At 43.7% G+C, this 16,425-nt stretch overlaps 1 protein-coding gene across 7 annotated transcripts in view; it reads right to left on the bottom strand.

Annotated features, from left to right (window-relative positions):
* Positions 1-4,543, bottom strand: part of ntrk3a (neurotrophic tyrosine kinase, receptor, type 3a) — a 254,558-nt gene extending 250,015 nt beyond the window's left edge. For all 7 annotated transcript variants that reach the window (XM_029757958.1, XM_029757959.1, XM_029757961.1 and 4 more), the window contains exon 1: positions 3,793-4,543. In XM_029757958.1, the coding sequence (XP_029613818.1) occupies positions 3,793-4,031 (239 nt within the window). In that variant the 5' untranslated portion in view covers positions 4,032-4,543. The remainder of the gene's footprint in view (positions 1-3,792) is intronic.
* Between the last annotated feature and the right edge of the window lie 11,882 nt (positions 4,544-16,425).

The raw sequence follows: 16,425 nt of genomic DNA, 5'->3' as shown, positions 1-16,425 counted from the left end.
TGGCATCCGCCAAACCCAGATTCATCCATCGGACTGCCAGATAGGGAAGCGTGATTCATCACTCCAGAGAACGCATTTCCACTGCTCCAGAGTCCAATGGCGGCAAGCTTTACACCACTCCAGCCGATGTTTGGCATTGCGCATGGTCATCTTAGGCTTGTGTGCGGCTGCTCGGCTATGGAAACCCATTTCATGAAGCTCCCGACAAACATTTATTATGCAGACTTTACTTCCAGAGGCAGTTTGGAACTCGGGAGTGAGTGTTTCAAGTGAGGTCAGACGATTTTTACGCACTACTCGCTCAGCACTCGGAGGTTCCATTGTGTGAGCTTGTGTGGCCTACCACATCGTGGCTGAGCCGTTGTTCCTCCTAGACGTTTCCACTTCACAATAACAGCACTTACAGTTGACCGAGGCAGCTCTAGCAGGGCAGACATTTGATGAACTGACTTGTTGGAAAGGTGGTATCCTATGACGGTGCCACGTTGAAAGTCACTGAACTCTTCAGTAAGGCCATTCTACTGCCAATGTTTGTCTATGGAGATCGCATGGCTATGTACTCGATTTTATACACTTGTCAGCAATGGGTGTGGCTGAAATAGCCAAAGCCACTAATTTTAAGGGGTGTCCAAATACTTTTGTATATATAGTGTATATAACGCTCAAGTAATCTTTCAAGCCATCAATATAGTAGGCTAGTGGTTTTCGGTTAAAATAAGATGACCACAGCCTCTGAATTCCAGGATTTAAAAAAAAATGCAGAGAAAACTGGCTTCTACAGAGATTGGCCTTACTAAGTACAGAGAAAATACCATTATCCTAATGGATACTCTTGATGAAAACAAATAGTCTCTTCTTAGGGTACTAAATAGACAAAGTATACACAGAGGAAAAATATGAGGTGAGGTAAACTGACAGATAATCACACACACACGCACACACAACCTTGAGAAGGAGTAATGAAAGGAAATAGGAAATATAACATTTTTGAGACTGCACAAAAAGCGCTATGTGTTGCCATTTGGATTGGCAGCAGATGTGCTTTCCCTATAATTACTGATAGCACTGTGATAGGAAGGACTTTGTCTTAAAAGAGCAGCACAAATTGAATGCCAACAGTATGTCTATGACAGCAAAAGGCCACAACCGTGTCTATGCACCTCCTCTATAGGGAACAGAAAGACTGCAATTCATACGGATGTATGGCTATATCATGCATCCACCTGTTGTATTGTGAACGTGAACACTGAAGACTGGTCAAAGAGTGAGGCTGCTCGAGTCTTAAAACAAATGTGCCTCTCAAAGAGAATAATTTCCTCCTCATTGTCTATGCAGCGAAACAACCCAGCCTAATCCATTTCAAACACACTTGGTTTTAGAGAAATGTCCATAAGGATTAGCTTTTTCAAACATGCTCCAGTAAGCCTAACGAAGAAGAAAGATTGGTCACACAGAGCACTCCAAACAGAGTATGACATTACCATGCCCCTGGATGATACCCCTCATGCTGCATACTAGCCTGCCATTTTCAGGAGGAAATAATACTGCCAACAATGTAATCCATTAAAGCCCAGGCCTACTGCCTGTCAGAAGCAGAAACTCAGACATAATAACATGGCATCTATGATGTTTTGGTGCAATATGACATTTAAAGCATTACATACATAAGCCTACACTTGGATTCAATTGAAGTTGAATAAATCCTATATTTGAGGTATGCTGCATCATTGGACAATCACAATACACACACCCTTCCAAAGACATTTTTTGTGAATATTCTATTACACAATTCCCGACATAATTGTTGAATTTGAGAAATTTGAACTCTGAACATCGTTGCCATGAGACAAATGTAGCTATAATTGAGGCCGACAGCTTTCACATTTACAATTAGTTCAAGGTCATGGTATATTCAAGGAAATCCTTAGGTCTACTCTTATATCGCGTCGGTGTTAACAATCTATCGTGTATGTGCAGGAACAACTTCTGCCTTTCACTAGTGCAGATTCTCTTCACGCCTACACGGTCGGCTCCCAACCCCAAGTTAGTGTGTGGGAGCTGTCCAGTGATAGGGGGTGCTGAATGACTCCTACACACATAACAGCAGAAGCTATAAGATGTGGTTCTCTGCGACAGCGCTCAACAGAAATCACGCCACGAAAAGAGAATAATGAATTCCAACGTTCTGATAAAGCTGGTAGCCTACATAAAATAACGTTTGCAATCGTGTCGCTCTATCGAATGCCCAAGAGTTGTCATCTCTGTAAAATAACAGCCAGCAGCCCCTCTAGTGGCCTTGTAGGGGATGAGGAGTAAGCAAGCACACTAAAATGATGACACCTACAAAGTCAAGACAAACTGACTGGTGCTTGTGTGCTTGTTGTATAGTGTGCTTAGCGATTTATAACCAGGCGGCATTGTTAGAATTAGATCGTTGTAATTATGCATGTGTTTGACCCACAAATGGGGTCTACATCCTAAGCACTTAGCAAAACATCACTTCTCAGGCTATGGAAATTGAGTGGATTCAGTGCAAAGCAAAGAGGTTGTCATGGCACCCTCGTCCTTGGCAAATCTCATCAAAGAATCATTAATGAATTGGGGTTTTGTTCAACCAAAATATTCTCTTCAGCTTGCGATGTAACGGCCCGGATCCAAAATCTCTCCATATATTTATATTGATTATATTGTTTCTTTCGTTTCTCAAACTATTATTCTTCTATTTTCTTTTGGAATCATTTAGAGGGGAATACAAACGGGTGAAATCCAAATTCACCATGCTGTGAGGAAGAGTCCTAAATGGCTTAAAATTGCAGCTGAAAGAGCTAGGAGCGGTGGGGGAGATGGTTCTTCTCCAGAACTAATGGCATTTTATTTATAAAACAAAAGCCTTATAAAGGGAAGTATGTCAACAGTGTCCGTGCTCTATTTTTACCAACACATTACTTATAGAGTCCAAAAATGCTTTCCATTGGGAATAAATGAGGGGAACCGTTCTGTCAAGGACATTTTATTTTTCCCAACAGGCTTAAATTGCCTTTTTATGTTATCAATATGCGGGTACTTCATCAGAATAGCCACTGATATGAGTGAGTGACATGGTTCAAAAATAGGAACATCAAATCGGAACAAAATCTACCTGGCTGATAACACAAACTTGACAGGGTGGCAACCAAATCTAAATAACGACGATTATTTAGAGGTGGCGTAATTGTAGTGTGCGGACTAAAATGTTCAATTATTTTATGATCAAGTAGCCTTATAATAAAACATGACACGGCTACACATTGAGAGCAGATCGAAATAAATCTCTCTTTCTTTCTCTTGATTTAAACATTTCATTAAGTACAGACCACCTTTTCAGACGTTTGCAAACGTGATCAATTCTTTGAGTCCCTGACATGAATGCAAAACAGTTACAAAAGAGGCAAACGCGGGTCTCTTGAGCAACATTCGGTATTTGGGGTATATGAGGGCCAATGCAACAACAGGTCTATTTGGACAATTACATTGAATTCGATTTTCTTATATCTCATTTTACTTGTGGCTGGAGGACAAGCTTTGCAGGGTTACCGGCTATAACGCTAACGACGTCGTGTGAAAGGGATTTCTAGATACAAAATGTGTTAGACTCAGCTGAATCTCTGACCAGTTAGACACAGGTTTGCATTCTTGAATATATGACCTAAGGAGGTGCGGTGAGAGTAAAACAAATAAAATACAGGGACAGTTGTGGTTCACATGGGCTCAACATGTGATGCACGATAGCCTACAGTGGGCAGAAATACTTACATTGAGGTGATGTTCTTGAACAGATCTTCGATGCTGTTATTTCCATTGTTCCCAGTATCTTGCAGTGCAAGCAGAGGAAAGAATTTCCCATTGTCAGACTTATTGCAATAGATCTCAGTTGGAGAGCAGCTGCAGGTTGGCGGGCAGTCCAGCATATTGCTCAAGTAGTCCTGAAAGATGCTCAAAAGAAACAATACCCTCCACCAGCAAATTCGTGGTGGAATAAAAAATAAATCCATGATTGAAAGTTTTTGGGGATAATATCCTTGAGCGTTTCTGAATCTCCTAACCTGAGCCCGTCTGACTGCAATTGTATGCCGTGTGCGCGCGGGCGAGTGAATGTATGGAGGTATGTCAAATTGATACAATTGCGGTAATGTCCATCTATTTTATAGACGAGAACGAAGAATAGTAAAAAATACTCCGTCAAATTAGAAATGGTTCAAAAATCACTACTCCAGGCTTGTCCTCCTCTCTAGGCTGCATGGTATAGGTTACCCTGGCTGTATTCAGGCTGCCGTTAGCTGTTAGTTCCAGGTTGTTTTAGCACCGCTCCAAGACAGATGGATAGCGCATTGGAAACAGTGACGGGAGAGAGAGAGCAAGGTCCATGCTCCAAGCATCAAGTCCCACCTACTGGGCAGAAAGGAAACTGACACACCTGCAACACAGGGTGCAGCTCAATTCACATCATAACAGTCATTGCAGAGTGTGTGTATAACACAATAACAACAGACTACTCATTTATGGTGTTTTATCATTAGACCTATGGTTCGATGTTCAGAATTTACCCATTGTTCGTCCAGGCAAGCTTTTTAGAGGACTGCCTGACGAGGTATGGAAACAAAACAAATAAAAAACATTTAAAAAGGCAGCCAGTTTAATGCAGATAAAATTCAGTGAATTATTCACAAGAATATATACAAATAGGATCAGATCAGTGCTGGTCTTCTTCTACTTGTTTATATTTGTGTGAATATATTTCACTTAAGCTTGTCAAAGGGTAGACCCCCCAAAACGAAAACATTTCACAAGAAAATACACTTTGGCCCAGTGTCACTTTGCACTTAAATTGAAACCAAAATAAATCCAGGCAAAACTTGACATTATTTACCATACAAATCCCACTGGGCACAAACTGGTTAAATCAACGTTGTTTCAACATAATTTGTCAACGTATTGTGACGTAGAAACCACGTGGCAACTACATTGGATTTTTTTTAAATTCATCAACGTTTTGAGAGGGAAATTACAACCACAGGATTATGGCACCATGGTAACACATTTTCAACATAGACAAACCTTGTATAAAATGTTGAATTAGTATGTTTGAAAACAACTCAGATCTTCAACATAATATCCACTATAAGAAAAAAACAGTACTTCCTATGGATAGTTGATCTATCCACAGCTATCCCTCCCAATCCCAGTCTTGCTTAGCTTTGATGTTTGTCACTGAATATTACCAATGTACTGTCATGATAATGATTATTGAGAAATCTCCACTTATTCACTGTTGCTATCAAAGTCATTCCAAAGGGTAGGTTTAACAGAGCAAATGAAATGTGACCATACTTTATCAATCATATATCATCAATGATGCTATTTAGGCTTATATAGCATTTGGAAAGTCATCAATGGCTATTATATAAATGCCCAGTGCAGTCAAACTTGATTTTCTTGTGTTTTATATATATATATTTCCACACTATGAGGTTGGAATAATACTGTGAAATTGTGAAAATTATGATAATGCCATTTTAGTGTAAGAGCTGTTTGGAAAGACTGCTTGAAATTTCAGCCTGTTATGGTGGGATGGAGTTCTGGCCTGCCTTGTGACATCACCAGGTGGTAAATTAGTTAATAGACCAATAAGAAAGAGTGTTCCAAACCTCTGCCAATAAGAGCTAGTTTTCAGTTTTCCCCTTCCCACTCAGACACTCACATACAGTCCTAGAAATTGCTCTTTGCTAAGAAGCAATTTTTAAAAATATTATTTTGATCATTTTGATTGCAAACAATCACAGTAAGGTAATTGTTACCCAAAAATGATTTGATATTGAGATAAGAATGGCTGCATTGGACCTATACATTTATCCCAAGATTCAACAAAAAAATAGACAATATATGTCTAGGGTTTCAAGATTTGGTTGAAAATGGAATTCTAAATTTAATAATAAATATATTGGATTCACATCTCCAGCTCAACCAAAAATCTAAGTTAAAGAATAGGACTAAATCAAATAAAACTGTATTAAAAGTGCATTTAAAGTTCGGTTTGGGGCCTCCCGAGTGGCGCTGCGGTGTATGGCACTGCATCGCAGTGTTGTGGCGCCATTACAGCCTGGGGTTCGATCCCAGGCTGTCACGGCTGTTCGAAGGAGCGGACCAAGATGCAGTGTTTTCGTAGTTCCATATATTTATTAAAAGTGAAACTGAATGCAATACACTAATAACTTGAAAATAGGAAAACAACAAACCGTGCCGCAGAGAGGACAACACACTACTCAAAAGACAATAACCCACAAACCACAATGAGAAAAAAACCTACTTAATGATCTCTAATCAGAGGCAATGAGGATCAGCTGCCTCCAATTAGAGATCAACCCCAAACAATCCAAACATAGAAATAGACAAACTAGAACCTAAACATAGAAAACATGATAAACCAAAAACACCCGTCACGCCCTGCCCTACACTACTATAGAAAATGACATCTTACTAGGGTCAGGATGTGACAGTACCCCCCCCCCCCCAAAAGGTGCAGACTCCGAATGCAAACAAAAACCCAACAAAGCAACCACAAAAACACAAAGGGAGGGTAGGGTGGGTGACTAATGTCTGTGGCGGCGGCTCTGGTTCCGGGCGTAGTACCCCCACCGCCCGCTGATCCTCCCCGCTTCTGTATGTCCTGAGGAACCAGACCATGGATCATCGCCAGAGGCGTCGGACCGCCAACTGCCGCTGAAGACTCTGGGCTAAAGGCCGCCGCTGAAGGCTCTGAGTTGCGGACCGCCGCTGAAGGCTCTGGGTTGAGGAGCGTCGCTGAAGGCTCTCGGTTGAGGAGTGTCGCTGAAGGCTCTGGGTTGAGGAGCGTTGCTGGAGGCTCAGGGCTGAGGAGCGTCGCTGGAGGCTCCGCGCTGAAGAGCGTCTCTGTAGGTTCCGGACTGGGGACCTTCACTGCAGGCTCCGTGCCATGGGTCATCACTACTGGTTCCACGTCATGGATAATCACTGGAGGCTTTGTGCCATGGATCATCACTGGAGGCTCCGGGCCATAGGTTATCACTGGAGGCTTCGTGCCATGGATCATCTCTACAAGCTCCGGGCCATGGATCATCACTGGAGGCTTCGTGCCTTGGATCATCCCTACGGGCTCCGGGCCATGGATCATCACTGGAGGCTTCGTGCCATGGATTAACACTACAGGCTCCGGGCCATGGATCATCACTGGAGGCTTCATGCCATGGATTATCGCTGGAGACGTCTGACCATTGACCATCATTAGAGGCTTCCTTCGGGGCGCTGGAACTGGTCTCACCGGACTGGGGAGACGTACTTCAGACCACGTGCTCACAGCAGGAACAGGACGTACTGGGCTCTGGTGATGCACTGGAGGTCTGCTACGTGGGACTGGTATAGGAGGCGCCAGGCTAGTACCACATACCTTTGGGCTAGTGAGAGGAGCAGGAACAGGGCGTACTGGGCTATGGTGGCGCACTGGAGGTCTGGAGCGCACGGCCTGCACAACCCGTCCTGGCTGGATGGTCACTGTAGCCCGGCATGGGCGGAGCGCTGGCACAGGGCGAACTGGGCTGTGCTGGGGAATGAGGGCTGTCGTGCGTAGAGCAGGCGCATGATAAACTGGACCGAGGAGACGCACTGGCGGCCAGATGCGCTGAGCAGGCACATTCCGCAAAGGCGGAGGTGTTGCTAACATTTACGATAGCAAATTTCAATTTACAAAAAAAAAAACAATGACGTTTTCGTCTTTTGAGCTTCTAGTCATGAAATCTATGCAGCCTACTCAATCACTTTTTATAGCTACTGTTTACAGGCCTCCTGGGCCATATGCAGTGTTCCTTACTGAGTTCCCTGAATTCCTATCGGATCTTGTAGTCATAGCAGATAATATTCTAATTTTTGGTGACTTTAACATTCACATGGAAAAGTCCACAGACCCACTCCAAAAGGCTTTCGGAGCCATCATCGACTCAGTGGGTTTTGTCCAACATGTCTCTGGACCTACTCACTGCCACAGTCATACTCTGGACCTAGTTTTGTCCCATGGAATAAATGTTGTGGATCTTAATGTTTTTCCTCATAATCCTGGATTATCGGACCACCATTTTATTGCGTTTACAATTGCGACAAATAATCTGCTCAGACCCCAACCAAGGAAGATTAAAAGTCGTGCTATAAATTCTCAGACAACCCAAAGATTCCTTGATGCCCTTCCAGACTCCCTCTGCCTACCCAAGGACGTCAGAGGACAAGAATCAGTTAACCACCTAACCGAGGAACTCAATTCAACCTTGCGCAATACCCTAGATGCAGTTGCACCCCTAAAAATTAAAAACATCTGTCATAAGAAACTAGCTCCCTGGTATACAGAAAATACACGAGCTCTGAAGCAAGCTTCCAGAAAATTGGAACGGAAATGGCGCCACACTAAACTGGAAGTCTTCCGACTAGCTTGGAAAGACAGTACCGTGCAGTATCGAAGAGCCCTCACTGCTGCACGATCATCCTATTTTTCCAACTTAATTGAGGAAAATAAGAACAATCCGAAATTTCTTTTTGACACTGTCGCAAAGCTAACTAAAAAGCAGCATTCGCAAATGGAGGATGGCTTTCACTTCAGCAGTAATAAATTTATGAACTTTTTTGAGGAAAAGATCATGATCATTAGAAAGCAAATTACGGACTCCTCTTTAAATCTGGGTATTCCTCCAGGGCTTCATTGTCCAGAGTCTGCACAACTCTGCCAGGACCTTGGCTCAAGGGAGATACTAAAGTGTTTTAGTACTATATCTCTTGACACAATGATGAAAATAATCATGGCCTCCAAACCCTCAAGCTGCATACTGGACCCTATTCCAACTAAACTACTGAAAGAGCTGCTTCCTGTGCTTGGCCCTCCTATGTTGAACATAATAAACGGCTCTCTATCCACCGGATGTGTACCAAGCTCACTAAAAGTGGCAGTAATAAAGCCTCTCTTGAAAAAGCCGAATCTTGACCCAGAAATTATAAAAAACTATCGGCCTATATCGAATCTTCCATTCCTCTCAAAAATTTTAGAAAAAGTTGTTGCGCAGCAACTCACTGCCTTCCTGAAGACAAACAATGTATACGAAACGCTTCAGTCTGGTTTTAGACCCCATCATAGCACTGAGACTGCACTTGTGAAGGTGGTAAATGACCTTTTAATGACGTCAGACCGAGGCTCTGCATCTGTCCTCATGCTCCTAGATCTTAGTGCCGCTTTTGATACCATCGATCACCACATTCTTTTGGAGAGATTGGAAACCCAAATTGGTCTACATGGACAAGTTCTGGCCTGGTTTAGATCTTATCTGTCGGAAAGATATCAGTTTGTCTCTGTGAATGGTTCGTCCTCTGACAAATCAATTGTAAATTTCGGTGTTCCTCAAGGTTCCGTTCTAGGACCACTATTGTTTTCACTATATATTTTACCTCTTGGGGATGTCATTCGAAAACATAATGTTAAATTTCACTGCTATGCGGACGACACACAGCTGTACATTTCAATGAAACATGGTGAAGCCCCAAAATTGCTCTCGCTAGAAGCCTGTGTTTCAGACATAAGGAAGTGGATGGCTGCAAATTTTCTACTTTTAAACTCGGACAAAACAGAGATGCTTGTCCTAGGTCCCAAGAAACAAAGAGATCTTCTGTTGAATCTGACAATTAATCTGGATGGTTGTACAGTCGTCTCAAATAAAACTGTGAAGGACCTCGGCGTTACTCTGGACCCTGATCTCTCTTTTGAAGAACATATCAAGACTGCTTCAAGGACAGCTTTTTTCCATCTACGTAACATTGCAAAAATCAGAAACTTTCTGTCCAAAAATGACGCAGAAAAATTAATCCATGCTTTTGTTACTTCTAGGCTCGACTACTGCAATGCTCTACTTTCCGGCTACCCGGATAAAGCACTAAACAAACTTCAGTTAGTGCTAAATACGGCTGCTAGAATCCTGACTAGAACCAAAAAATTTGATCATATTACTCCAGTGCTAGCTTCCCTACACTGGCTTCCTGTTAAGGCAAGGGCTGATTTCAAGGTTTTACTGCTAACCTACAAAGCATTACATGGGCTTGCTCCTACCTATCTTTCCGATTTGGTCCTGCCGTACATACCTACACGTACGCTACGGTCACAAGACGCAGGCCTCCTAATTGTCCCTAGAATTTCTAAGCAAACGGCTGGAGGTAGGGCTTTCTCCTATAGAGCTCCATTTTTATGGAATGGTCTGCCTACCCATGTGAGAGACGCAGACTCAGTCTCAACCTTTAAGTCTTTACTGAAGACTTATCTCTTCAGTAGGTCCTATGATTAAGTATAGTCTGGCCCAGGAGTGTGAAGGTGAACGGAAAGGCTGGAGCAACGAACCGCCCTTGCTGTCTCTGCCTTGTTGGTTCCCCTCTTCCCACTGGGATTCTCTGCCTCTAACCCTTTTACAGGGGCTGAGTCACTGACTTACTGGTGTTCTTCCATGCCGTCCATGGGAGGGGTGCGTCACTTGAGTAGGTTGAGCCACTGACGTGGTCTTCCTGTCTGGGTTGGCGCCCCCCCCTTGGGTTGTGCCGTGGCGGACATCTTTGTGGGCTATACTCGGCCTTGTCTTCGGACGGTAAGTTGGTGGTTGTAGATATCCCTCTAGTGGTGTGGGGGCTGTGCTTTGGCAAAGTGGGTGGGGTTATATCCTGCCTGTTTGGCCCTGTCCGGGGGTATCATCGGATGGGGCCACAGTGTCTTCTGATCCCTCCTGTCTCAGCCTCCAGTATTTATGCTGCAGTAGTTTATGTGTCGGGGGGCTAGGGTCAGTCTGTTACATCTGGAGTATTCTCTTGTCTTATCCGGTGTCCTGTGTGAATGTAAATATGCTCTCTCTAATTCTCTCTTTCTTTCTTTCTTTCTCTCGGAGGACCTGAGCCCTAGGACTACCTGGCATGATGACTCCTTGCTGTCCCCAGTCCACCTGGCCATGCTGCTGCTCCAGTTTCAACTGTTCTGCCTGCGGCTACGGAACCCTGACCTGTTCACCGGACGTGCTTGTTGCACCCTCGACAATTACTATGATTATTATTATTTGACCATGCTGGTCATTTACGAACATTTTAACATCTTGACCATGTTCTGTTATAATATCCACCCGGCACAGCCAGAAGAGGACTGGCCACCCCTCATAGCCTGGTTCCTCTCTAGGTTTCTTCCTAGGTTTTTGGCCTTTCTCAGGAGTTTTTCCTAGGGAGTTTTTCCCAGCCACCGTGCTTCTTTCACATGCATTGCTTGCTGTTTGGGGTTTTAGGCTGGGTTTCTGTACAGCACTTTGAGATTTCAGCTGATGTACGAAGGGCTATATAAATAAATTTGATTTGATTTGATTTGATTCCTTCCTGGCTGAGTGCCAACTCTAGCATGGCAACGCTGCGGAGCCCGTACCGACCGCACCGGACTATGCGTGCGGATGGGCGATACAGTGTGTATTTCCGCATAGCTCGGTGCTTTCCTCCTTACCCGCTCCCCACGGTAAGCACGGGGAGTTGGCTCAGGTCTCCATCCTGACTTAGCAAACCTCCCCGTGTGCCCCCCCCCCCCCAAGAAAATGTGGGGGGCACACGCACTTGCGTTTCGGTGCATATAACGCCTCGTAGTATCGTCGCTCTGCCTTCGCTGCCTCAAGTTCCTCCTTCGGTCGGCGATACTCCCCAGCCTGACTCCAGGGTCCTTTCCCATCCAGGATTTCTTCCCAAGTCCATTTCTCCTGCTGCTCCATTCCACGCTGCTTGGTCCTTCTTTGGTGGGTTATTCTGTCACGGCTGTTCGAAGGAGTGGACCAAGATGCAGCGTTTTGTTCCACATATTTATTAAAAGTGAAACTGAATGCAATACACTAATAACTTGAAAATAGGAAAACAACAAACCGTGCCGCAGAGAGGACAACACACTACTCAAAAGACAATAACCCACAAACCACAATGAGAAAAACCCCTACTTAAATATGATCTCTAATCAGAGGCAATGAGGATCAGCTGCCTCCAATTAGAAATCAAGCCCAAACAATTACAACATAGAAATAGACAAACTAGAAACAAAACATAGAAATAGAAGACATAGATAAACCAAAAACACCCCCTGTTATGCCCTGCCCTACACTACTATAGAAAATGACATCTTACTAGGGTCAGGACGTGACACAGGCTGTGTCACAACCGGCCTTGACCGGGAGACCCATAGGGTGGCGAACACGCATAACTTGACCTTCGCCTCTCCCAACCCCGTTTGGGAGTTGCAGCGGTGAGACAAGATCGTAATCATGAAATTGGGGTGAAAAAGGGGGTAAAAATTATCACTAAATATATAAACTCAGCAAAAAAAGAAACGTCCCTTTTTCAGGACCCTGTCTTTCAAAGATAATTTGTAAAAATCCAAACAACTTCACAGATCTTCATTGTAAAGGGTTTAAACAGTGTTTCCCATGCTTGTTCATTGAACCATAAACAATTAATTAACATGCACCTGTGGAACGGTCGTTAAGACACTAACAACTTACAGATGGTAAGAAATTAAGGTCACAGATATGAAAATTTAGGACACTAAAGAGGCCTTTCTACTGACTCTGAATAACACCAAAAGAAAGATGCCCATGGTCCCTGCTCATCTGCGTGATCGAGCCTTAGGCATGCTGCAAGGAGACAAGAGGACTGCAGATGTGGCCAGGGCAATACATTTTAATGTCCGTTCTGTGAGATGCCTAAGACATCGCAACAGGGAGACAGGATGGACAGCTGATCGTCCTTGCAGTGACAGACCACGTGTAACAGCACCTGCACAGGATCGATACATCCGAACATCACACCTGCGGGACAGGTACAGGATGGCAACAACAACTGCCCGAGTTACACCAGGAATGCACAATCCCTCCATCAGTGCTCAGACTGTCCGCAATAGGCTGAGAGAGGCTGGCCTGAGGGCTTGTAGGCCTGCTGTAAGGCAGGTCCTCACCAGACATCACCGGCAACAACGTCGCCTTTGGGCACAAACCCCTGTCGCTGGACCAGACAGGACTGGCAATAAGCTCTCTTCACTGACGAGTCGCGGTTTTGTCTCACCAGGGGTGCTGGTTGGAGTCGCGTTTATCGTCGAAGGAATGAGCTTTACACCGAGGCTTGTACTCTGGAGCGGGATCGATTTGGAGGTGGAGGGTCCGTCATGGTCTGGGGCGGTGTATCACAGCATCATCAGACTGAGCTTGTTGTCATTGCAGGCAGTCTCAACACTGTGCATTACATGGAAGACATCCTCCTCCCTCATGTGGTACCCTTCCTGCAGGCTCATCCTGACATGACCCTCCAGCATGACAATGCCACATACTGCTCGTTCTTTGTGTGATTTCCTGCAAGACAGGAATGTCAGTGTTCTGCCATGGTCAGTGAAGAGCCCGGATCTCAATCCCATTGAGCATGTCTGGGACCTGTTGGATCAGAGGGTGAGGGCTAGGGCCATTCCCCCCAGAAATGTCCGGGAACTTGCAGGTGCCTTGGTGGAAGAGTGGGTAACATCTCACAGCAAGAACTGGCAAATCTGGTGCAGTCCATGAGGAGGAGATGCACTGCAGTACTAAATGCAGCTGGTGGCCACACCAGATACTGACTGTTACTTTTGATTTTGACCCCCACTTTGTTCAGGGACACATTATTCCAATTCTGTTAGTCACATGTCTGTGGAACTTGTTCAGTTTATGTCTCAGTTGTTGAATCTTATGTTCATACAAATATTTACACATGTTAAGTTTGATGGAAATAAACGCAGTTGACAGTGAGAGGACGTTTCTTTTTTTGCTGAGTTTATATTTAATAAATGACATTGGATTTTGTCCTATTCTTTCAGTTAGATTTTTGTTTGAAATGGAGATGTGAATCCAACATATCAATGATTAATTTGTAGACAAACTGGAATTAAAGCCAGACTAAGTCAGTGACACAGATGGAACTATCCAAGCAGAAGATGCATCTCCTTCAAATGTTGATATTTGCTTTTGTTGACAACCAAACACAATTCAATTCTCCATGCTGAAATGACGTGGCGTGCCCAGCAGAATGTCTGTTCACCTCCTTCCAACCCAAAGGCCTGAAACCAACTTATTGGAATAACCTCTGTGTCAAGAAGCCTGTGCTAGGGGAATATCCTCATATATAGCTTTAACAGGTGGTGTCAGGTAGGGCTTAAAATCCCAACTTGTTGTCACAAAATGACTCACGAACGTGTGCATGCAAAATTACAACAGGAGATGAAAATCTGACAATAAACACTATTACAAGAATGACAAACTTTATTAAACGTAAACTCCCCCGTAGCAGCAGCAACAATAGATACATTCGCAGTGTGTTCACAATAGGAAGCGGCATCGTGCGGTGAAACATCGGAAGCCGTTCACTTTCAATGGAAAGAAAGCAAGAGAAATGGAGTGGGCAGGGCGACCATTGAGCGATGCGAGAGTGGGCAAGGGAGCTTGAACAGGGCGGGACTAAAGTTGAGGAAATCTGAATTTTATTCTAATCCTCCCCAATATCGCAGCGCGAGTGACCAATCGAAGCTTACCATAGTTTCCAACCCCTACTGGATTGGCTGACAATGGCTGTTGATAAGTAGCACTACCTCGGTGCTTGCTAGCTTGTTAGCATCCACATGAGCCCAAGGTTAGCGTGGCTAGGTGAGTGCAGCTTATAAAGTGTAAACGGCCAGTCATTCCCAAACTATTACCCGCACTCCCCTGGGTGCATGAGTGTGAATGCTATCCCCTGGAGGACAAGGAAGTGATATCGGTAAGAAACACTTTTCATGAATACTGGAATGATAAGTCAAATGATTGAATTATTAAAAGGCAGGGAAAATATCGACAACAGCATTACTAAGCTAGAGGGGATGTGGCTAACCGGCCCTCTTAACTATCACTTGTATTCCACCTCACCACGTGTGGGTGCTAGCAAGCATGCTAGGTACTGCTAGGTATCAACAGCCAATCCAGTAGGGGCTGGAAGCTATTGTGAGCTTCGATTTGTCAGTAGCGGCACAATGTCACAGAGTATTTGCATGTAGACCTAAATCAACTAGAATCAATGTGACATGTAGACCTAAATCAACTAGAATCAATGTGACATGTAGGCCTAAATCAACTAGAATCAATGTGACATGTAGGCCTAAATCAACTAGAATCAACATGACATGTAGGCCTAAATCAACTAGAATCAATGTGACATGTAGGCCTAAATCAACTAGAATCAATGTGACATGAAGGCCTAAATCAACTAGACATCAAGAGCAACAAAACACTCTAAAACACGCAACAAATTGGTTTCAGGTGGGGGGGGGGGTAAAGTCCACATTTGAATTGCATCTTGTAGAAGCCTATAGAGGATAGCATTAAATTGGCGTTCTCGGCTCAAACATTTGTAGTAACAAAAAGTATATGGGTGCCGGGTTCAAAAGGCATATACATTGAGTGTAAAATACATTAAGAACACCTTCCTAATATTGAGTCGCCCCCCATTCTTTAACCCGTCTCCTCCCCTTCATCTACACTGATTGAAGCGGATTAATAAGGGATCTTAGCTTTCACTTGGATTCACCAGTTTATGTCATGGAAGGAGCAGGTGTTGTTAATGTTTTGTACACTCAGTGTACATAAACAAAGGAAAAACCTGCACTCACTGAAATATTCTTTAAGTTTTCATGTATTGTTTTTAGCAGCAGAGGTCAGAACAAACGGACACGTTTGGGCAGCAACCTTTGCCAGCATTTGGAAAACGTCATCACATAGATTTTGATGGTTGAAATGACGTGAAAACAACATTGATTCAACCAATTTTTGCCAGGTGGAATAATGTGTGCAAACTGAGGTTCCAGGGCCCAAAGAGAGAAGGGGATAGAGAATAATTGCTGTTACAGAGAGAGACATAATTATATCCATGCCTTACAAACAGAGAGCCCTTAATGAGAAATCCTGATAGGTTGCTTCCTGTGAGCAACAGGTGCACATTTCTTTCTTTATTATTATTTTGAAGCTCTTGTGGAAAATAGTTTTTTTTTTTAAATACAGTACCAGTCAAAGGTTTGGACACACCTACTCATTCCAGGGTTTTTCTTTATTTTTACTATTTTCTATATTGTAGAATAATAGTGAGGACATCAAAACTATGAAATAACACATATGGAATCATGTAGTAACTAAAAAAGTGACATCTGCTGCTGCTGCAAAAAAAGACTGAAACAGAGAGAGTAGAGACTATTTGAAGGAATACCTAGTCTCCTTTCCCTCATCTGCACTGATCTGAGACCAGACAGTAGGTGAAAGCAATATGATTGACCCTCATCTGGCATTT

The sequence above is a fragment of the Salmo trutta genome, chromosome 7, assembly GCF_901001165.1.
Source record: "Salmo trutta chromosome 7, fSalTru1.1, whole genome shotgun sequence".
Lineage (NCBI taxonomy): Eukaryota > Metazoa > Chordata > Actinopteri > Salmoniformes > Salmonidae > Salmo > Salmo trutta.
This window is presented reverse-complemented; position numbering and strand designations above follow the sequence as displayed.